The sequence below is a fragment of the Phacochoerus africanus genome, chromosome 8 (genome assembly GCF_016906955.1).
Source record: "Phacochoerus africanus isolate WHEZ1 chromosome 8, ROS_Pafr_v1, whole genome shotgun sequence".
Taxonomy (NCBI): Eukaryota; Metazoa; Chordata; class Mammalia; order Artiodactyla; family Suidae; genus Phacochoerus; species Phacochoerus africanus.
In genome coordinates, this window is record NC_062551.1 from 27106294 (window position 1) to 27129348 (window position 23055).

Here is a 23055-nt window from a genome sequence, read left to right on the forward strand (position 1 = left end):
CCGCCAGGCTCTGGGCGCGGCTGCCCCAGGAGGCCACGATTCCAGCCCACCCGACCCGAAGGCGGGAGCGGAGGCTGCAGCCCCGGTGCTAGGCGGCCCGGGGACCTGGCGCGGAGGCGGGACCACAGCGGAAGCTGGGGTGGGGGTGGAGGCTCCCCCGCGGAGGGTGGGCGGCCCTGCCACCCGCGCTCCGGCGGCCCAGCCCTGCGCCCAGGGGACACTCGCGTGGGGAGATGGGCGCGCGCAGCGAGGGCGCCAGGCGTTAGCATTCGCTGGTCCTGGCCGTTGGCTGAGCACGGCCTCCAAGCAGGTCGGTGGGCATCAGGATCGCTCAGAGGCCAGGCCCGGCCGGGGACAGCAGGTGAAAGTGGGGAGGCCGTGAGACGCTGAGAACGCCCGTGCGAGATGGCAGACAAGGGCAAAAAGGGCCCCGCCGGGCCCGCCGCCGCCGCCGCCGCCCCTGCCGCCGCCCCCGCCGCCGCCCCCGCCGCCGCCCCCGCTGGAGCAGCCACAGAGGCCCCAAAGCCTGAAGAGAAGAAAAAGTCGGAGCAGCCCAAGGATGAAGTGGGAACGAGAAAGGGGTGTCGCCGCTACAGGTGGGAACTCAAGGACAGCAATCGAGAGTTCTGGGTTATGGGGCACGCCGAGGTCAAGATCCTGAGCTTGGTGAGTTGAGCTGGTGTCCCCCAGGGCTGGGGGCGGGGAGGGGGCGGGGAGGGGGCGGGGGGCGGGGTCGTGTCGGAGGAAGAGAGAGAACGAAGCCTCCCCGGGGGCTCCCAGAGAGTCGGAACCCTTTGCCTTGGCTCAAGCACGCTTCTTCTGGCAGGGTTGCCTAATAGGTTCGCTGATAATGTTCACCGGGATCTCTATACACCCCATCCTGACCCTCATCATCACCATGGAGATATCCATCTTTGTCTTCTTCATCATTATCTACAGCTTCGCCATCCACAGATACCTGCCCTTCATCCTGTGGCCCATTTTTGTAAGTGAGGGATGGTGGGGAGTGCCTGAGCCTGGTGTGCATTATTGCATGGGGTATTTGTGCCCGGGGCCTGGGCTCAGCACTTTGGAGTAAGGCCAGAGCAGGGGCCACTGAAGTTAGGTAGAAAAGGCTTCCAAAAAGCCCATCTTGTGGGTGGAGGGCCTCTTTCCTCCTTGGTAGTCAAACAAGGAGGTCTTTGCTTTCCTGAGGCTTTCTCTCTTTAGGAGCAGGGGAAGTGTCGCAACCAGCAGTTCCCTTCAACCCTTGTGCCAGCTTACACCTGACTGGAAAGATCACTGAAAAGGTACCCCATCCCCGGAATTCAAAGAAAAAAAATCAGTAATATAAAATAGATTTTTAAAAAAAATCACTTAAGCAGTCTCAGATCTCCAGTGACTATGCCTATAAGGGATGCTAAGCCCAGAAGGATGTTCAGTCCAAAGCATCATCCACGGGGATGAGACTGAGCTGGGCAAGTGACTTCACTACTCCTAGACTCTGTTTTCTCCTCTGTAACAAGAGGACAGTAATAAGCTTGTGTGAGATTGTTCCTGAGGAGTAACAGTGAAGTGCTTGATGCAGTGCCTGAGCGCTCATGGATGTGAATCCCTGCCCATTACCTGCGTCATCACAGAGTTTACCTACCTAGCTCCCAAGTAACCTCCAGTGCCTTGTGCATTTGCACATTCACAGCATGCATCCAGAGCCCTATGCTCACTGTTCCACTCGCCTTATACCTAAAAGGGGTTCAGAAAGGCCAGGTCACTTGCCCCCAGGTAACTCAGGTAGCGAGTGGCAGAAAAAGGAGTCAAGCCCAGCGTCATCAGTAGAGTCTGAGTCCCAAACTATACCTGTCCTGCCTCCTTGTTAAAAGTTATGAGGGTCGAGGGATCCGTAGATCTAAGTGAGGTAGATGAGGACTCCCAGTGTCGAGAGAAAGGAGAAGAGGGTCATGTAAAACTCTAGCCAAAGGGATGAGCAGAGGACACAGCAAAGGGACAGGCAGAGAGTTCCCAGCCGTGGTGCTTGAGAAGTGCCGTTTAGTTCCAGCAAGATGAAACGTCGATGCAACCGGAAAGTCCTCCTGCTGTACTGACCTAAAACTACTACAGGGAATGAAAACAGTTGCCTTAACTGAATGGCTGAGCTGGCAACAAAGATGGGGAAACACACAGATGCCAGAAATGGAAAACAGGAGCAGGAGTCAAATCAGCTCCTTCAGTGTGGGCAGGAATGGCCCACAAGGTATTAGCCAGGCACCTGGACTGGATTCTCATGCCCAATCCAGTTAGGAAACGGGGTCTTAGTCCCAAACAAAGCAGGGATTTAGAACAGAGAAACCTGCACAAGGGCAGCACCCTGCAGAGACCCAACAATAGGGGAAAGACAGACGGAGAAGACACCTTCCCCGGACACAGAGGAACAGAAAGCATGTTCATCGCTGCCTGAGTTTTGAATGGTGCAAACACAAAAGACCACCTTAAGAACTCGGCACCTTGAGTCTATATTTTGTATAGATCTGGTTTAAGTTTTTCAGCCTTCAGCCTAGAAACCTTCATACAGCCTGGAAACCTAATGCCTGGAAATTGGCATAAAAACCCCAATTTGATGGTATTCTGAAGAAATCCATGGGATTCTTGACAGAAACAAATGCAAAAATCATAAAACATTAAGAGATTCTCACAGGGAGGTACGGGGGAGTGGAAGAGCTTATCAAAAATGAACTCAGAGGTTAAAATGACAAAACACCTGATTTTAAAATCCCCATGGAGTTCCTGTTGTGGCTTAGCGGATTAAGAACCTGACATAGTGAAGATGCTGGTTTGATGCCTGGCCTCGCTCAGTAGATTAAGGATCCAGCATTGTGGGCTGTGATCTAGGTCACAGATGTATCTCAGATCCTAGGTTTCTGTGCTGTGGTGTAGGCCAGCAGCTGCAGCTCTAATTCAACCCCTAGCCTGGGAATCTCCATATGCCGCAGGTGTGGCCCTAAAAAGACCAAAAAAAAAAAAAAAAAAGGAATATTCAGTCTAATGCAGAGGAAAAAAATGAGAAAAATGGAGACTATCCAAGAACTTGAGAACAATTACATTATACTTTGGATATAACACCATTCTCATCCATCATCTGTATTTGTCAAGATGCTAATCACAGATGATTAACCCAGTATTTATATGCATATTCATTCAGGGAGAAGGAGGAGTATGTTATGAATCTCTCATACACACAAGAATCCTAAATGTTGACAAAAATCTCAGTATTTTGAGTAATAAAGAAGTAGCATTTCTAGAGTTAAAAAAAGAAAGAATATTCAGTCTGAGAAACAAAAAGAAAAAAGAATGAAGAAAAAATGAACAGAGCCTGAGACCTATAAGACACTATCAAGCATACCAACATAAGCAGAGTCCCAAAAGGAAAAGAGAGAGAGAGAGAAAGGGGAAGAAAGAATATTCAAAGAAATAAGAGCCAAAAACTTTCCAAATTTGGTACAAAGGATAGGAGCCTACATATCCATAAAGCATCACACAGGACAAACTCAAAAGTGATCCTCGCTAAGACACATTATAAAGTGTCCAAAGAGAAAGACAAGAAAAGAGAAAGTCTTGAAAGTTTTAAGAGAGGGAGTTCCCGTCATGGCTCAGCAGTTAATGAACCCGACTAGCATCCAAGAGGAAGCAGGTTCGACCCCTGGCCTCGCTCAGTGGGTTAAGGATCCCACGTTGCCGTGAGCTGTGGTGTAGGTCACAGACACAGCTCAGATCCTGAGTTGCTGTGGCTGTGGCTTAGGCCAGCAGCTGTAGCTCCGTCTCGACCCCTAGCCTGGGAACCTCCATATGCCGTGGGTGTAGCTCTAAAAGACAAAAATAAAATAAATGCCTTTAATTAAAAAAAAAAAAAAAGGAAGTTGTAAGGGAGAAGCAACTCATCTTGTACAAGGGACCTTACTAAGATGAACACCCAATTTCTCATCAGAAACCATCGAGGCCTGAGGGAGCAGAACGAGGCACTTACAGTCCTTAAAGGAGGAAAAAATAAACTGTCCACCAAGAATTCTATCCTTTAAATTTGCTGTCTGTTATGAGTTGAATTATGTACCTCCCGAATATGCTGATGCCCTAACTCCTAGTAACTGAATATGACCTTGTTTGGAAGTAAGGCCTTTGCAGATAAAGTTAAAATGAAGTTATCAGAGTGGGCCCTAATCCAACATGACTAGTATTTTTATAAAAAGGAGAAATTTGGACACAAACACAGATATATCCAGAGGAAGACAACAAGAAGAGACACAGGAAGAAGACAGGAAGACAAGACAAGCCAAGGAATGACACCACTCCAAGAATCTAGAAGAGAAGCCTGAAACAGATCATTACGTAGCAACTTTAGAGGAAGCAGGGCCTTGCCAACATACTCTGTCCTCCGGAACTGAAAGACAATGACTTTATAGTGTTCCAAGCCACCCAGGCAGTGGGGCTTTGTTATGGCAAACCCAAGAAATAAATACAATATCGTTCAACTTTGAAATTATCCTTCAAAAATTACCATTTGAGGAGTTCCCATCATGGCACAATGGAACCATGAGGTTGTGGGTTTGATCCCTGGCCTCGCTCAGTGGGTTGAGAATCCGGTGTTGCCATGAGCTGCAGACACAGCTTGGATCCAGCGTTGCTGTGGCTGTGGTGTAGGCTGGCGGCTACAGCTCCAATTGGACGCCTAGCCTGGGAACCTCCATGTGCCGTGGGGGCAGACCTAAAAAGACAAAGAGACCAAAAAAAAAAAAAATTAACCGTTTGAAAATGAAGAGGAGTTCCCATCGTGGCTCATTGGGTTAAGAACCTGACATAGCATCTGTGAGGATGTGGGTTTGATCTCTGTGGGCCTTGCTCAGTGGGTTAAGGATCTCGCGTTGCTACAAGGTGCAGTGTAGGTGACAGATGTGCCTCGGATCCAGCATTGCCACAGCTGTGGTGTAGGCTAGCAACTGCAGCTCTGATTTGACCCCTTGCCTGGAAACTTCCATATGCCACAGGTGTGGCCTTAAAAAAAGAAAATGAAGGAGAAATTGGGAGTTCTCTTTTGGTGTAGTGGGTTAAGGATCCAGCATTGTCACTGCAGCAGCTTGGGCCACTGCTGTGGTGTGGATTTGATCCCTAGGCTGGGAACTTCTGCATGCTGCAGGCATGGCAAAAAAAAAAAAAAAAAGGAGAGAGAGAGGGAGAAATTAAGATATTCACATACAGGGAGTTGCTGTCATTGCTCAGCGGTTAACAAACCTGACTAGTATCCATGAGGACACAGGTTTGATCCCTGGCCTTGCTCAGTGGGTTAAGGATCCCGGCGTTGCCATGAGCTGTAGTGTAGGTCGAAGATGAGCATTACTGTGGCTGTGGCATAGGCCAGTGGCTACAGCTCCAATTTGACCCCATGCCTGGGAACTTCAACATGCCACGGGTGCAGCCCTGAAAGGCAAAAAAAAAAAAAAAAAAAAATCCCATATAAATAAAAGTTGATAGAATTTGTTGCTAGTATATCTGCCCTACAAGAAATGCTCAAGGGAGTCCTTCAGGCTAAAATGCAAGGACTAGACAGTAACTTGAAGCTATAAAAGAAATAAAGAACACCAGTAAAGATAACTACAAAAGCCAGTATTCTGGAACTCCTGTTATGGCTCAGCGGGTTACAAACCCGACTAGTATCCATGAGAATGCGGTTCCATCTCTGGCATCTATCAGTGGGTTAAGGATCTGGCATTGCCATGAGCCGTGGTATAGGTCACAGATGTGGCTCAGATCCTGCATTGCTGTGGCTGTGGCTGTGGCTGTGTCTGTGGTGCAGGCCAGCAGCTGCAGCTCCGATTCTACCCCAGCCTGGGAACTTCCATGTGCCGCAGGTGCAGCCCTAAACAAAATGAAAAGCCAGTATTCTTGTATGTTTTGTTTGTCACTCCTCTTTCTTTTCTGATATGATTTGAAAGACAAATGCATAAAACAATCATTATAAATCTATTTTAATGGGCCACAATGTATAAAGATACAATTTGTGACAATAATAATGAATTTTCGTGTACTATTGAAGCTGTCAATTCAAACTACATTGTTAATAAATTTAAGATACTCAACTGTAACTCCAAGGTAACTACTAAGGAATTAACTGAAATATATGGAGATTAAAAAAAATGAGAAGGGAATAAAATTGGCATATTCCAAGAAAATTAAACACAAAAGAAGGCAGTAATGGAGGCCCTGAGGGAAAAAAGATACGACATATTGAGAATAAATAGCACACTAGAACTGCTAAGACCAAAGGTCAAACTCTGTAATTCTCTGGAAGAATCCATCAGGTAGGTACACGACTTGGAAGGAGAATTTTTTTTTTTTTTTGGTCTTTTGTCCTTTTAGGGCCACACCCTCGGTATATGGAGGTTCCCAGTCTAATCTGAGCTGTTGCCACCGGCCTACACCACAGCTCACGACAACGCCAGATCCTCAACTCACTGAGGGAGGCCAGGGATCGAACCCTCAACCTCATCGTTCCTAGTAGGAACGTTCCTGCACCACAACGGGAACTCCGGAAGGAGAATCTTCATAAAACTAGGGTCTAGTAAATGACGAAGACTCAAAAGATTCTATGACAGGAGGAGAAAATCTTGAAGAGGTTGAAGAAGAAGAAGATGAAACAGAGGAACAGTCTGGAAATGAAAGTGAAGTGAGAGGAGGTCGAAAGTGAGGAAGAGGAGGGCTCTGATAATGATGATGAAGAAGAGGAAGAGAATACACATTGCCTCACCGAGTCCCATAAGGAGAGTGAAACTGACGAAGAAAATACTGGGGTAATGCTTCAAGGAGGTGGCCCTACACATGTACCTTGTCTAGAAGATGGGGACTTCATTCAAGCTCTGGATAAAATGATGCTAGAAAATCTTGCAGCCACCAAGTGGCTAATCTGCTAAAGGTCACCAACTTGATGTGGCCATTCCCTTGCATCTGAAAAGGCAGCTGAGGAAAGGGCCCCCACTCGGTGATGGGGAAGGAGCAGGGGAGGCTGCAGACAGGATGCTGTCCGTCATGTTAACCAGGAAGGGCAATCAACAGTGATCTCAGATCCTTAATGTTCCCATGTCTTCCCAGCTTGCTGCAAATCATTGGAACCAGCAACAGGCAGAGCAAGAAGAGAGGATGAGAATGAAAAAATTCATAAACGACAAAAACAGGAAGATTATCAGGAGATTCTGCAGGCTCCTGCACAGAGCCCAGCCCCAGCAGACACCAGGGAGCGGTGGCCTCATTACCAACATCCAAAGGGAGCACCTATTGCGGATCTAATCGTTAAGACTGGTGGGAGGAGACATTGATCCAGCAACACGTGTCATTTCATTAGGTCCTGTACCTGATGTTGCGGATAGGAGAGTCCTCCAACAACTGAATGAGAGCAGTGGACACATCTCAGCATGTCGGTCTGGAGAGTTGCAAATCTAAACCTGGGACAGGCTGGGGCCACGAGGCAGAAACAGCAGCCTCTGCCAACACCCGAGCAAGAACAAACCAATGAGGTGCTGGAGTTCTTTTGTAATGGAAATGACATGAGAGCTAATCTTCTCTTGAGAATGGCAGTCAAGATTGGAGATGGTTGACTCTGACTCCTGAGGAGTTACAGCAAAAAGAGAGTCAGGGAGATGATTGAGCTGGAGAAGAAACAGTTGTAATGGTAATGGTATGGGGGATATGAACTTGAGTTTAAACGTGATTTGAGTTACAGTGTCTCTGAATTGAACATCCTGTGTTGGAAGATACATTTGGGGGCTCCAGGCCTACAGTAGAAAAGTCTAGGCCAAGCAGTAAAATCTTCTAGTAAAAACTGACATGCAGGACAACAAAATGATGAAAGATATCTAAAGACCAGATAATCCATCAGGAAGGTTTTTGTTTGGGAATTTGTTTCAAGAGGAACATGGGATGAGGGAGAAAAATTAGTTTTATCCATCAGTCAGTAATATAGCATTGCCTGTTAGGGTCAGAGGAAATGTGAAGACGATTAGTACACAAGCACGAATGCAGGGGGCTGAAGGGAGTCTGACACCAGCCTAAAAATAGGGGTAGTTGAGCCCATTGTAATATCATCGAAAACAAACAGCGTGCCAGGCAGCTGTCACAGAAGATGGATGAAGGACAGCAGGAAGGGGGGGGCAGGAGATTTTGTTGACCTTCATGGGATTACAGCCTCTGTCTCTAAACAAAGTCTGGAAACAGCAGAGCTTCTATCTTGCTTTTGTTTTTGTTTTTTGTTTTGTTCCCCCTCGCCCCCCAACCACCACTAAATAGAAATAAAGGGTCTTAGTCTGTTCCTGGCAGTCTGTTACTTCCTTAGCATAGTTATCTTTCCTCTGCTTTCCACCAGGCACAGTAAATTTAGTTGAAGAGTATATCTGTATGCTACAACATCTTTTTTTTTCCTCGATATTTTGCATTTTTTTCTTTTACCATGCTTCAGTTTCTGCATGCAGAACTAAATAAGAAACAAAGCTTGTAAAGTGGTAACATGCCACATGGAAATGCTGCCCCATCTTCACCAGCTTCAGAAATCTGACCTTTGCCGATGCTGCAAAAAAGTGTTGTCATTAAAAAAAAAAAAAGACTGAAATAGGTCCTTATCAGTAATTATTTTAAAGGTACATGGATTGAACTCTCCAATTAAAAGATGAGGATGATCAGAATGGATTAAAAATCATGAACCTCCTACATGAGGATCGCAGGAGTCACTTTAGAGTCAAAAGACACAAATAAGTTGAAAGCAAAAGTGGAAAAAGATACTCCATGCAAATCGTAACCAAAAAAGAACTCAGGTAACCATATCGATATTAGATTTAATGAAAGACATGAATTCTCAAAGAGAGATCAAGAAGAATAAATAAAAATAGGAGTGGCCAGTGTGGCTCAGTGGAAACAAACCCTGTTAGTATCCATGAGGATACAGGTTTGACCCCTGGCCTCGCTTAGTGGGTTAAGGATCCAGCATTGCTGTGAGCTGTGGTGTAGGTCACAGAGGTGGCTGGGATCTGGTGTTTCTGTGACTGTGGCCTAGAAACATCCATATGCTGTGGGTGTGTCCCTAAAAAGACAAAAAGAAAGAAAGTAGGAAAACCAGCATAGCTTTACTACCAGATTAAACAAACTTTATGGGTTTTTGTTTTTTGTGGGGGGTTTTTTTTTTTTGGTCTTTGTGTTTTTCTAGGGCCACACCTGCAGTATAGGGGTCAAATCAGGCCACCCAGGCTAGGGGTCAAATCAAAGCTACAGCTGCCGCTTACACCACAGCCAAAAAATGACAAGATCTGAGCTGCACCTGCGTTCTACACCACAGCTCACAGCAACACTGGATCCTTAACCCACTGAGCAAGGCCAGGGATTGAACCCGTGTCCTCATGGATGCTAGTTAGTTCACTAACTGCTGAGCCACAATGGGAACTCCAATAAACTTTATGTTTTAAAAAATTAGTATCTGTAAAGAAGATCTCTACATATAGCAATTCTGAACTTGTATGCACCTAACTATATAGCCTCAAAAATATAAAAGACAAAAATGCACTTAATTACAAAAAGAATTGACAAACAGGAACCATAGTAGGATCATGACATTTTGTTAGTGGACATAAAAGAAAAATCTAGAGAGTTCCTGTTGTGGCTCAGAAGGTTAAGAACCCACCTAGTGTCTGTGGGGATGGGGTTCGATCCCTGGCTTTGCTCAGTGGGCTAGGGATTTGGCGTTGCTGCAAGTTGTAGCATAGGCTGGCAGCTGCAGCTCTGATTCAACCCCTAGCCTGGGAACTTCCATTTGCTGCAGGTACAGCCCTAAAAGGGGGCAGGGAGAAAAAGAAAAAAATAAAAAATCTAAGCAAGAGGAGAAATATACCACATTCACAGATGTGAAGAGTTACTATCATAAATTTGGCAAATTGGTTCCCAAGTAATCTATACATTAAATGAAATTTCAACCTAACAGAGGTTGTTTGTGAAACTTTGCAAGGTGATTCTAAAATTCTTATGAAAGAATAAAAGGAATTACAAGGATGGGCTCATCCAGCGGGATATCATAATTACTATACAGCTTTGGTACTAGCTTAAGGATTGACAAAAAGACCAATGGAATCGTAATGGACTGAATGTTTTTGTACCCCCCCTCAAATTCATATACTGAAATCCCACCCCCTGTGTGGCTGTACTTGCAGATGGGGCCTCCAGAGTAGTAATTAAGATTAAATGAGATTATAAGGATGGGGCCCTGATCTGCCAGGATTAGTGTCCCTACAAGACAAGACAATGAAGAGCTCCGTCTCTCCCTCTTCCTCTACCTCCTCCCTCTCCCCGCCCCCTCCCCACGCCCACCTTGCCCCTCGTGAAAAGGCCACGGTGGGGGGGGGGGGCCAATGGTGAGAAGGCAGCCATCTGCAAACCAGGAAGAGAGTCCTCACCAGAAAGTGAATTCGCTGGCACCTTGATCATGGACTTCTGGCCTCTAGAACCGGGGGAAAATAAATAAACGTCTGTTGTTTAAACTACCCGGTCTAGCATTTTGTTATGGCAGCCAGAGTAGACTAATTGAGGAATAAAAAAGAGAACCAAGAAATAGACCTGTATACATATGGCAACTTGGCATATGACAGAGGTGGCGTAACAAAGCCAAATGGAATATTGTTTAATAAATGTTTTGGGGACTGTGAGAGAAAAAGAAACCATGTGAACCATTAAAATTAAAACTCTACCATAGAAGACACTATAAACAAAAATTTTAAAGCAGGAGTTCTTATCATGGTAACAAACCCAAGTAGGATCCATGAGGACTTGGGTTCAATCCCTGGCCTCGCTCAGTGGGTTAAGGATCTGGCATGGCTGTGGCTGTGGTGGAGGCCAGCAGCTATAGCTCCGACTGGACCTCCATATGCCAAGGGTATGGCCCTTAAAAAAAATAAAATAAAATTTTGAAATACAAAATAGTACTCATTGTTAATGAACATATAATTTGGAGGAAAGTACTAGTACACCCTTGGAAACTACCTATTGACGTGGAACACACGCAGGAGACAGGAAATGGAACGAAATGGAGAGACATCTCTCACTCCACCAAGGTTTTTTGTTTTGGGGGTTCTTTTTGCCAGGGTGGGGGCTGCGGGTTGAGAGACCTGAGGCAAGCAAATATTGCAAGACATTAGCATCTGTTCAATTTCAGGAGCTCATGGCTGATGGTGGTGGGAGTGGGGATGGGATGTTCTGGTTCTTTTTCTGTTAGTTTGAAATGTATTAAAATTCAAAACACTGAAAAGGAAAAGAGAAGGCCTAAGACACAGTGGCCAGCGAAGGCCATCCCGCAGAAAATCACATCAGAGAAATCCATGGGAAAGGTGGGCATTGTCCAGCTCTGCAGGGTCAACTCTTGCCTGCAGGACTGAGAAGATGCACAAGCTCCAGGCCAGCATTATCCCCAGGAGTGATGGGAGAGGAAGCACGCTTGCTGTGGCCATGGTTTGGCCAACTCTGAGTTATGATTGGTGGTGCCAGGGAGCGACAGTGGGTGGTACTTGAGGAAAAAGCAGCGTGGAAGGCAGCCCTTTTGCCCAGTCTGGGAACATCTGGCCCTTGTCAGTACAGGGTAAGAGAAACAAATATGGAGCAATGGCAGGACACGGGATAGGAAGGAGGATCGATGATGGAGGGAGTGGTGTGGCCTTACCGGGGGTGGGGGGTGCTGGTGGCTAGTATCTAAGAAGTAAGGTGGGGGAAGGCGGTGACCAGCCAAATCAGAAAGAGGAGTTAGCCCTAAGACTAGAAAAATGCTGGGAGGTGGTACCCAAGAGAGACATCAATGAGTTGGATAGTTGTGCATAATTTGAGTGAGCATTGGAAGGGGAAGGAAAACAAAACAGCTAGCCACCAAATATGTGACCACAGACGAGATGGTAGCCAAGGCAGCCACAAATTCAGTTAAGCATCCTGGGCTTTGTGTCTCAACTCAGAGTCCAACTGGTGGACCACAGGTATGTCCACCTAGCCCAGGAAACACTTGCGTTCCTACAGGTATTTTTAATAGCAGGCAGAAGTTTGAAAGCTATGCCCTTTGAAGGAAGCTGGGCCAGGCCAAGTGCTGACGGAGACTTGGCTCAGTTCAAGGCTGACTTCTCTCTCCCGTGCTTTCAGGACCTTCTCAATGACTTGTTCGCCTGTGGTTTCCTCGTGGGGGCTGTGGTCTTTGCTGTGACCAGTCGAAAAACCATGCCAGTGCACTATGCTATTGCTGTGGTGAGTCTTTTGTGTTAGGCTGTTTATTTGCTCAAAAATCACCCCTTTTGGAGCATGGTTATTTTCCTCTGAGGAAAAGGGCCTCTTTCTTTTTCACAAAATCTTGGGATTCAAGCAAGGTTTAAAAAGTAAAGTTGGGGAGTTCCTGTTGTGGCTCAGGGGAGACAAATCTGCCTAGTATTAATTAGGACACAGGTTCAATCCCTGGCCTCAGTCAGTGGGTTGAGCATCCGGTGTTGCCGTGAGCTGTGGTGTTGGTCGAAGACGCAGCTCGGATCTGGCATTGCCGTGGCTCTGGCATAGGCTGGCAGCTGTAGCTCCAATTCCACCCCTAGCCTGGGAACCTCCATATACTGTGGTGCAGCCCTAAAAAGCAAAGAAACAATAAAGTTGGTACATGTTGCCAGTGGAGATGCCATTTAAATGAAGATGATGTCGAGGGAGCCAGCCCAGCTACTGGCTTCCTCCTCAACGCTGCCAGTGGGCCTCAGAAGCCAAGGGTCCCCCCACCCAGGCACCCAGACCAGCTCTAAAGAGAGAAAGAAAATGCAGTGAGGTGATGGGTGGCGGCGGGTCCTGCAGTGAGGCTGGGGGAGGGGCGGGTCTCTCGGATCTGGGGCTTTGAGGGGACAAGGGGAGGGGTGACCCGGCACCTAGCGATGAATCAGAAGCCGGAAGGCCAGATGACAGCTTTGGAATGAAAAGCACCAGGAACAGGATTGGTTTTGTTTTCCAGGTCCTCATGGGTGTTGCCGCAATTTTTGCTTTAATTGATATCTGTATTCAAAGAAAACACTTCAAAGGCAAGAAGGTCAAAAGGAATGTGCTGGTTCCTCCGGAAAAGGGAAAAGAGGGTGAAAAGCCAAAGGAAGATGAAAAAGCACCTGCAGCAGAAAAGGAGAAGGGGAAGGAGAAGGAGAAGGAGAAGGAGAAGGAGAAGGAGAAGGGGAAGGCAGCGCCGGCGCCCGCACCCGCCAAAGGAGGCAAGAAGTGAGGCGGCGGCCTCGCCTGTGGGCTGCAGGGGCAGGGGGTTTTACGGCAAAACGTATCTCCGCCCGTCTACCTTGTCTCCTCTCTCTAGAATGCGTTCTTTTCCATTTCAACCGCCACCTTTGCTTGGAAGGAAATTACTCCTTAAATGGACGTGAAAGCGTAAAGTTGATGTCAGCGTTATTTTGTTCCTTCAACAAGAGCAGCCACAAGTTTTGGTGCAGAGAGCGAGGCTGGAGCTGGGCCTCTGGAGGGGCTAGCAGGGCACAGAGGGTTTGGGGACCTGAAGCGTGGGTGGCAGGGGCCGTCGACACTGACCAGCCAAAGGGGCTGGAGGAAACCGAGAGACTGAGAAACGAAAGGGTGCATTTGGTTCACGCTGACATTTCCATTTCGAATTTTTTGGAAAGCCTCCAGGTGTCACCATAAGAAAGGCTGCTGGCCTTCCTTACTCTTACTCAGTTTAGCGTCGGTCCCCATTCGAAGTGTACGCGGAAGGGGAGGGATTGTCTTCTCAGGACTCAGGGCCTCAAGAGCTGGGTCAGGCTGGGCACAGGAGGAGCTGAGGGGACGGTTCCCCCAGAGATGGCCAGCCAGCCCCCTAGGACCTGTAGGGTCTCCCCCCAGGGATGGCCTGAGCCTCTGCCCTAGGCCGGGCCCTAGAGCCACAGTGTCCACATGTAGGCCTTGGTCAGGGCCCCACCCTCACTGGACAGCCCAGCCTTCCTGGCGGGGAGGGTGGTCATCATGAGAGGCAAGCGAAGTCCCAGACTGATGCATGAGGGGCTGGGAGGAAGTGTGCATGTGTGCTTGCGTGCGTGTGTGCATGCGTGTGTGTGTGTGTGGTTTTGGGGGGAGAGAGGCTGGCAGGGTCTTCTGGGCCTTCTGAGCCATGTAATGACTTGGGTCTTTGTCCTAAGTGCCATGGAGATCCCTTGAAGGGACAAGGTCCACTTCACGGGAAAGAAGTTGCTGCTGCTGCGAGGGAGCGAGGCCGGGAGGAGGCTGCTGCCTGTGGCTCAGGAGCAGAAGATAGGTAGCTGGGGCAGCATCTGGCGGTAAAACAGGCGGAGCTGGAAGTTGGGAGGCTGTGCCCCGCTGCTGGCCTCAGCCACAGTGCCTGCACCTGAAGGCCCACCAGTCCCTCTGAGGCACCCACACCACCCCCGCAGGCCGGGCAGGGTGAGGCAACCCTACCAACAGTGGGAACACTCGAGGGAGCTACACTGTAGGGAAAAACTCAAAAATGCACGCTCTCCTGTCATATGATCCGGAATTCCTCTCCTAGGTGTTCAGGCCAAGAGAAATGGTGTTCTGGAAGGTTCGTCATAGCCAAAAGCTACAAACAGCCCAGATGTTTAAAAGAAGATAAACTGCTACATCCACAAAATGGAATACTACTCAGCAGTAAATGCAACTGATGAGACACAATGGTGAATAACGATAAAAATAAAAGACTCATACGATGTTAAAAAAGATGCATAATGATGAACCTCATGTCATATTGAGAGAAGCCAGACACAAAAGGACACACCACATGATTCCATGTCTACGCAGTTTAAGAACAAGGAAAAACAGACAAATCACGCAGTACCTCTGCATAAGGAGGGCAGAGAAAGCAAGAGGCATTGGCACAAAACAGTGACCATGTCTTGGAGGTGGTTCTTGCTCTCCAGGCAACATTATCCAGAAATCCAGAGCAAGCGAAAAGATTTCCAAGGTCAATATGGAAAGAGCCTGATTTTTCAGCACTTGAAAACTAAAGCACATGTGCCTGGAAGGAAATGAAGACGGCAGAGGAGGAGGCTGAGTTCACTCCGCCCCCATGAGCACATCAAACATACGTCTACGTGTGGAGCCATTCTCACTGCAAACAAGCTGGAGACAGCAGCAAGTCCCTTACACAAGCAAGGTCCACACGGAGTTGGGATGGGAAGGGAGGAGAAGCAATCGGGTGGGGCCCTGGGGCCCTTGGAGGGGACGCAGAAGCGGGGAGGATTGCGTGGGCTTAGAGATCCTCCCTGGGGAGTGAGTGCTTCAAACAACACATGGGGTGCCCCAGCCCTGGGGTCTGACACCAGTCATCCCCTTAGCTGGTCTGAAAACTACCGAGCCTAACAGGAAGGCTGTGAGAAACCGAGACTCCACTCGTGAAGGGTGCCCACGTGCTTGCTTACTGCCAGGAACAAGGCAGAAGAAGCAGAGTGAACGCGCCCAAGGCCCCAGCCAGTTTCCCACAACTGCCCCTGACCCACGCCAAGTGCCCCCTCTGGCCCCTCTTGCTTCAACACTCCTCCCTTTTAGGGCCAAGGCGTCAGTACTGGGAAGGGTGAGAGCACGCACTCAGGGGGAACCTGACCTTCGGGGCTGCTGCTCCCGCACCTTGGGGCAGTCCCACCCCTGCCCCTGGTAGGGTGGTGTCAGCCACCAAGCAGAGAAGTCCTGACTCACCCCAGGCTCTGGCTCTAGCCCCTCCATCTCCAGCCCCACTGCCCACCAGGGTGATAGCTGCCAGCACACCCTGGGGGAAGACGTGACCCATGCTCATTCCAAATCCAGCTCTCCCACCAAAGCCACTGGACACACAGAGTCTGCCCAGGGATGCTCCCACACAAAGACACCCCTTCAAGACCAGGATAGGTAATTATGTCACCTAATTTTTATAGAGACAGAGGAATCTGTTTCAAATGAAAGAATAAGATCACAACCCTGAAAATGTCCTGAATAGACATTTTTCCAAAGATGACATACAACAGGTAGCCACATGAAAAGATGCTCAATATCACTAATAGTCAGGGAAATGCAAATCAACACCACAGTGAGATATCGCCCCACACCTGTCAGAATGGCTCTCATCAAAAAGAACACAAATAACAAATGTTGGCAAGGATGTGAAGAGAAGGGAAACCCAGTAGACTGCTGAAGGGAAAGTAAACTGGTGCAACCAGTGTGGAAAATAGTAGGGAGGTTCCTCGATATATGAAAAATAGAACTACCACACGATCCAGCAATTCCGCTCCTGGGTATACAGCTAAAGATAACAAAAAAAACCCCACTAATTCCAAAAGATACGTGCACCCCAGTGTTCATAGCAGCATTATTTACAATAGCCAAGATGTCGAAGCAACCCAAGTGTCCATCAACAGATAAATGAATAAAGAAGATGTTTTACACACACGCACACACACACACCACACACACAATGCAATATTACTCAGGCATAAAAAAGAATGAAAATTTTGCCATTTGCAACAACATGGACGGACCTGGAGGCTATTGTGCTTAATAAGTGAGATGGAGAAAGACATATTGCATGGTATCCTTTATCTGTGGAATCTCAAAAAGGAAACGAATGAATATAGCAAAACAGAAACAGACTCACAGATATAGAAAACAAACTAGTGGTTCCTCATGGGGTGTGGGAAGTGGCGAGGGGCAAGACAGAGGCAGGGGATTAAGAGGTACACAGAGGTACAGTGTCTAAAGTAAAGAAGCCAGCAGGATACATTTTACGGCGCAGGGAATATGGCCAAGTATATTATAACTTTAAGTGGAGTATAATCTACAATATAAAAAGTCACTACCTCATACACTTGAAACTAATATATTAGAAATCAACTACACATCAAGAAAAAAAAAAAAACAACAGGGAAAATACAGTGAATGGAAACAGTAGTTACCTCAGGAGGTAGAGAAAGGGGATTGATTACAAAGAGGCAGGAAGAAACTTTGGGGAGTATGAGAAAGTTTTATGTCTTCACCGGGGGAACTGGTTACACAGGTGTATGTATTTGTCAGAACATCCAACTTTATACTTAAGATATGTGTGTTTCAGAGTTCCTGTAATGGCTCAGTGGTTAACGAATCCGACTAGGAACAATGAGGTTGCGGGTTTGATCCTTGGCCTCGCTCAGTGGGTTAAGGATCTAGCGTTGCCACCAGCAGTGGTGTAGGCCAGTGGCTACAGCTCGGATTGGACCCCTAGCCTGGCAATCTCCATATACCATGGGTGCAGCCCTAAAAAGACAAAGGAAAAAAAAAAAAAAAGATCTGTGTGTTTCATCATAGATGAACTTTATCTTAAGGCATAAGCTTAATATGACTGCTCAGGATCCACTGGGAAAGGGCGGACGGTGCTAAATGCCTTTTTGTGGCCGCTCCTCTCAACCCCTGAGGGCGGCTGGCTCTTGGAAGCAGGCGCTTTCTCCACACCCCTGGAGAGAAGGCATGGAGTGGGGCTGAGCATGGCCTCAGGCAGCCCCTCCTGGTGCTGAGTGGGGGATCCCCACATGCACATCAGGGATGTGGTCACCACAGACTGCGGGAAGATCTTCAGGGCAAAACGACACCAGGTGAGCATCTGCTAGGAACTGCCCTCGAGTGGGTCTGTCACCTACAGATCTAGTTGAAATGCAGATCCTGAAAAATCCGAACTAGTACATTCACAATAAACATGGATGCTGTGTCCTTAAAACAAGAGAGGCGGTGAAAAAGGGCAGTGAGCTAACAATAGTTCCTTAGGGGTGGGAGAAACAGGAGGAAGATTTTACAATTTAACAGAAGCCTTGAATACAATGGAAAATGAGGGACCTGGAAAATAAAGTCCAGGACATTTCCCAGAAAGGAAAGCAAAACAAGGCAAGGAGATTATTTTAGAAGAACTTAAGAGAGACAGGGAGGAGAAAATCAAGAAGTTCAGCAACCATTTCAAAGGGATCCCAGCAGGTGAGAGCAGAAAGAAGGAGGGAAGAAAACAACCAAAGAAACAAACGGCAAACATTCAGTTACAGAAAAGCTAGTCTTCTGATAAAAAGGAGCCACCTAGTGGTGAGCAGGCTTACTGGAAGAGAATCCTGACGTCCCTATTTCTTGGTGAATCACAGAACTCTAAAGACAAAGAAAATCCTACAAGTTTTCAGAGAGAAACAGAGTAAAGATGTTACTGACAAAAGAACAAAACCAAGAGTTCCCGTCGTGGAGCAGTGGAAACGAATCCAACTAGGAACCATGAGGTTGCGGATTGGATCCCTGGCCTCGATCAGTGAGTTAAGGATCCTTCGTTGCCGTGAGCTGTGGTGTAGGTCGCAGACACGGCTCGGATCCAGCGTTGCTGTGGTTCTGGCATAGACCCGCAGCAACAGTTGCAGCTCCGATTAAACGCCTAGCCTGGGAGCCACCACATGCTGCGAGTGCGGCCCTTAAAAGAAAAAAAAAAAAGATCAAAATCAAAACATCAAAGGCTACCCTGGATATTAGAAAACAATGAAGCAGTAGGTTCAAAGTTCAGAGGGACTAGCAATTAAGGGGGAAGGCAAATAAAAGACACTGGCCCCTGCCAAAGGTAATAACTCCAAGACTGTTACCACTAACAAACAATTGCTTTAAAAAAAAAAAATTCCAAACGGAATAACTTTTAAAAATCCATGCCCAGGTACGTCACAATCAAGTTTTTGAAAAAGAAAGAAAAAGAAAAAATATCTTTAAAGTAGCCAGAAGTCAGAGACCAAGGAACCCAGAAGGAGGTGGCACATTTTTCAAATTCTGAAAGAAATTAACTGTCAATCCAGAATTCTATATCTAGTCAAATTACCTTTCATCAAGAAAGGCAAAATAAGGACATTCTGAAAAAGAGGAAAACTATAAAGCCTTGCCAGCAGATCTACTCAGAGAACTGCCAATGGAAGTTCTTCAGATAGAAGGGAAATGATACCAGAGGAAAATACGGAATGTCAGGAATGAAGGACGAGCACCAGAAACAGTAAATACCTGAGTAAACAGAATATCCCTCTCCTTGAGTTCTTCAAAATATGTTTGATGTTTGAAACAAAAATCGGAACAGTATCTGATGTGATTTCCAATGTATGTAAATGTAATATTTACAAGTATAGCATTAAGGAGGAAAGGATAAAAGGACACATATGGTGTCCAGGTGTCCACATTGCATCTGAAGTGGTAAAATATTAATTCTATGTGGACTGTGAAAAGTTAAGCCTACATATTGTAATCCCTATAGAAAATATGAAAAAAAAGAAAATACTAAAAAACTGTACAAAGAGAAAATTAAAAATCTCAATAGGAAAGTGACAGTAGAATACTAAAAAACATTCAAATAATCCCAAATGAAGCAGAGATGAGAAATGGGAACAAAAAACAGAAGGAACAAACAACAACAAAAAAATGTAGATCTAATTCCAATTATATAAATAATTGCATTAAATATCAATAGTCTAAATACAAAATAAATTGCCAGATGGACTTTTTTTTTTCTTTTTAGGGCCACACCTGTGGCATATGGAAGTTCCTAGGCTAGTGGTCAAATCAGCCACGGCCACAACAAAGGGCGATCTGAGCTGCATCTGCGACCCACTGTAGCTTGCAGCAACTTGTGGCAATGCCAGTTCCTAAACCCACTGAGCAAGGCTAGGGATCAAACCCCTCATGGATACTAGTCAGATCCTTAACCTGCTGAGCCACAATGGGAACTCCCAGATGGATTTTTTTGTCTTTTTTTTTTGTCTTTTTGCCTTTTCTAGGGCTGCACCCTCGGCATGTGGAGGTTCCCAGGCTAGGGGTCTAATCAGAGCTGTAGCTGCCAGCCTACGCCACAGCCACAGCAACATGGGATCCGAGCCACGTCTGCAACCTACACCACAGCTCATGGCAACGCCGGATCCTTAACCCACTGATCGAGGCCAGGGATCGAACCTGCAACATCATGGTTACTAGTCGGATTTGTTAACCACTGCGCCACGATGGAAACTCCGGATTTTTTTTTTTTAAGACCCAACTATATGCCAACTGCAGGAAGCCCACCTTGGATATAATGCTATAGTTAGATTGAAAATAAAATGATAGAGGAGTTCCCTGGTGGTCTAGTGGTTAAGGATTCAGTGTTGTCACTGCTGTGGCTTGGGTTCGATTCCTGGCCCAGGAAGTTCTGTATGCCATTGGTGCAGCCATAAATATAAATAATGATGGGGAAAATATTCCATGCACTCACCAATCAGAAGAAAACTAGAATGTTAATATCAGACAAAATATAAACCAGAGAAAATCACAAGGAATAAAAGGGACACTACATAATGATAAAAGGGTCAATTTGCCCTACGAGGATATAACAAGGAAATGTTCCTACCAACAGAGCCTCAAAATGTGCAAAGCAAAAATTGACTGAACTGAAAAGAAAAATAGGCAAATTCACGATTGCTGTTGAAGTCAACACTTCTCTCTCAATAGTAAATAGAACAGGTACACACAGAAAATCATCAAGGATATAGGCATTCCAGTTGCAGCGCAGCAGAAACAAATCCGACTAGGAACCATGAGGTTTCGGGTTCAATCCCTGGCCTCGCTCAGTCAGTTAAGGACCTGGCGTTGCTGTGAGCTGTGAGCTGTGGTGTAGTTCACACATGCGGCTAAAATCTGGCATTGCTATGGCTCCAGCATAGGCTGGCAGCCATAGCTCTGATTCAACCCCTAGCCTGGGAACCTCCATATACCTTGGGTATGGCCCTAAAAAGTAAAAAAAAAAAAAACAAAAGAAGAAAATCATCAAGGATATAGAACTAAACACCACCACCAATCAACTGCATCTAATCAACATTTATAGAATACTTAACAAATACACTTTCTTTTTTTTTTTTAATTATTTATTATTATTTTTTTCCCACTGTACAGCAAGGGGGTCAGGTTATCCTTACATGTATACATTACAATTACATTTTTCCCCCCACCCTTTCTTCTGTTGCAACATGAGTATCTAGACAAAGTTCTCAATGCTATTCAGCAGGATCTCCTTGTAAATCTATTCTAAGTTGTGTCTGATAAGCCCAAGCTCCCGATCCCTCCCACTCCCTCCCCCTCCCATCAGGCAGCCACAAATCTCTTCTCCAAGTCCATGATTTTCTTTTCTGAGGAGATGTTCATTTGTGCTGGATATTAGATTCCAGTTATAAGTGATATCATATGGTAACAAATACACTTTCTGAAGTTCCCATTGCACTTCAACAGGTTAAGAACCTGACTAGTATCCATGAGGATGCCGGCTTGATCCCTGGCCTTGCTCAGAGAGTTAAGGATCTGGCGTTGTCATAAGCTGTGGTATAGGTTGAGAATCTGGTGTTGCTGTGGCTGTGGCTGTGGCAGAGGCCAGAAGCTGCAGCTCTGATTTACCACTGGCCCAGAAACTTCCAGATGCAACTGGTGCAGCCCTAAAAACAAAAACCAAAAACCCAAATACACTTTCTTGAAGAGAATTTACCAAAATGGATGATACCTTGAGTCATAAGACAAACCTCAATAAATTTAAAAGAACTGAAATCATATTCTCTTACCATAACAAAATTAAATTGGAAATTAATTACGTAAAGACAATTGGCAAATCTCCAAATGTTTAGAAATTAAACAACACTCTGGCAATTAATGTGTAGGTCAAAAATAAAGTCTCAAGAGAAATTAGAACATATTTTGATGTGAACCCAAATGAAAACATATTAAAATTTGTAAAATGAGGAGTTCCCATCATGGTGCAACAGAAAGAAATCTAAGAACCATGAGGTTGCAGGTTCGATCTCTGGCCTTGCTCAGTGGGTTAAGGATCCGGCGTTGCCGTGGCTGTAGTGTAGGCCGGCAGCTGCAGCTCCAATTCAACCCCTAGCCTGGGAACTTCCATGTGCTGCAAGTACAGCCCTAAAAAGACAAAGCAAAACACACAAAAAAAGATACATGCAGTCCTTTGCTGCAGTATTATTTGCAGTAGCCAAGACATGAAAACACCCTAAATTCCATCCACAGATGATTAGATTAAGAAGATGTGATACATATACACAATGGAACACTACTCAGCCATAAAAAAGAACAAAATAATGCCATTTGCAGCAACATGGAAGCAACGAGAGATTCTCTTCGTAAGTGAGGTAAGTCAGAAAGAGAAAGACAAATACCACATGGTATCACTTATATGTGGAATCTAAAATATGGCACAAATGAACCACCTATCTACAGAATAGAAAGAGACTCCTAGACGTGGAGAGCAGACATGTAGTTAGTTGCCAAGGGGGAGGGGGAAGGAGTAGGATGGAGTGGTGGGAGTTTGGGGGTTAGTAGATATAAATACTACATTTAGAACGTATAACCAATGAGGTCCTGCTGTATATAGCACAGCGAACTATTTCCAATCACTTGTGATAGAACATGATAGAATATGAGAAAAAGAATGCATATATGTATAAGTGGGTCACTTTGCTGTAGAGTAGAAAGTGACAGAACACTGTAAATCAACTGTAATAAAAATTAGAAAAAAAACATGGAGAGAAATACAACTTTGATTTTTTTTTTAAGGATCTGGCCTATGCAAATACAGTGTGTAGGGGGATACTTTTTTAGGAGATTTTTGGTTGCATGAAGCAGAAAAATAAACTCACAGGATGTATTTAAAACAAACAAACAAACAAACAAACACCATAACAAAGAAAAGCACATCCGGAGTTCTCTTGTGGCACATCCAGCGTTGTCACAGCAGAGCTTGGGTCGCTACTGTGACAGGGGTTCAGTCCCTGGTCTGGGAACTGCCATATGCCAAAGATACATCCCACAATTCTGAGGATGGTGAGCATCAGGGACCTGCCACTGCCATTCATTACATTCACAGATTCAAGGAGAAAAGCAGCGGCTTCTAAAAGAAAATATCTGTGTGGAGAAAAAGCAAAGTAAAAGACAAATGACAAACCAAAAAAATTCATAATTCACATTTCAGGATTAACTTCCTGAATATGTGCCTTCGTAGGTATCCATTTT

General features: G+C 46.0%; 1 protein-coding gene and 1 pseudogene across 2 annotated transcripts; both read left to right on the plus strand.

Moving 5' to 3' along the window:
- The first annotated feature begins 168 nt into the window (after positions 1-168).
- Positions 169-13427, plus strand: CMTM2 (CKLF like MARVEL transmembrane domain containing 2). 2 transcript variants are annotated; one of them, XM_047792172.1, is made up of 4 exons: positions 177-666; positions 827-985; positions 12169-12270; positions 13007-13427. In XM_047792172.1, the coding sequence occupies exons 1-4, from the start codon at positions 406-408 to the stop codon at positions 13262-13264; spliced, it is 780 nt and encodes a 259-aa protein (XP_047648128.1). In that variant the 5' UTR covers positions 177-405; the 3' UTR covers positions 13265-13427. The 2 variants fall into 2 exon arrangements, with proteins under 2 accessions (XP_047648129.1, XP_047648128.1); XM_047792173.1 differs by lacking the exon at positions 827-985 and having other exon boundaries at positions 169-666.
- LOC125133719 (regulator of nonsense transcripts 2-like) lies at positions 6510-8323 on the plus strand (annotated as a pseudogene).
- Positions 13428-23055: the final 9628 nt, after the last annotated feature.

What these genes read in the sequence shown, in the direction of transcription:
- CMTM2 (XM_047792172.1), top strand. Translation starts at nt 406, where the DNA reads ATGGCAGACAAGGGCAAAAAGGGCCCCGCCGGGCCCGCCGCCGCCGCC. An exon ending in AGGTCAAGATCCTGAGCTTG is followed by an intron (nt 667 to 826) that starts GTGAGTTGAGCT and finishes TTCTTCTGGCAG; the next exon opens with GGTTGCCTAATAGGTTCGCT. An exon ending in TGCACTATGCTATTGCTGTG is followed by an intron (nt 12,271 to 13,006) that starts GTGAGTCTTTTG and finishes TTTGTTTTCCAG; the next exon opens with GTCCTCATGGGTGTTGCCGC.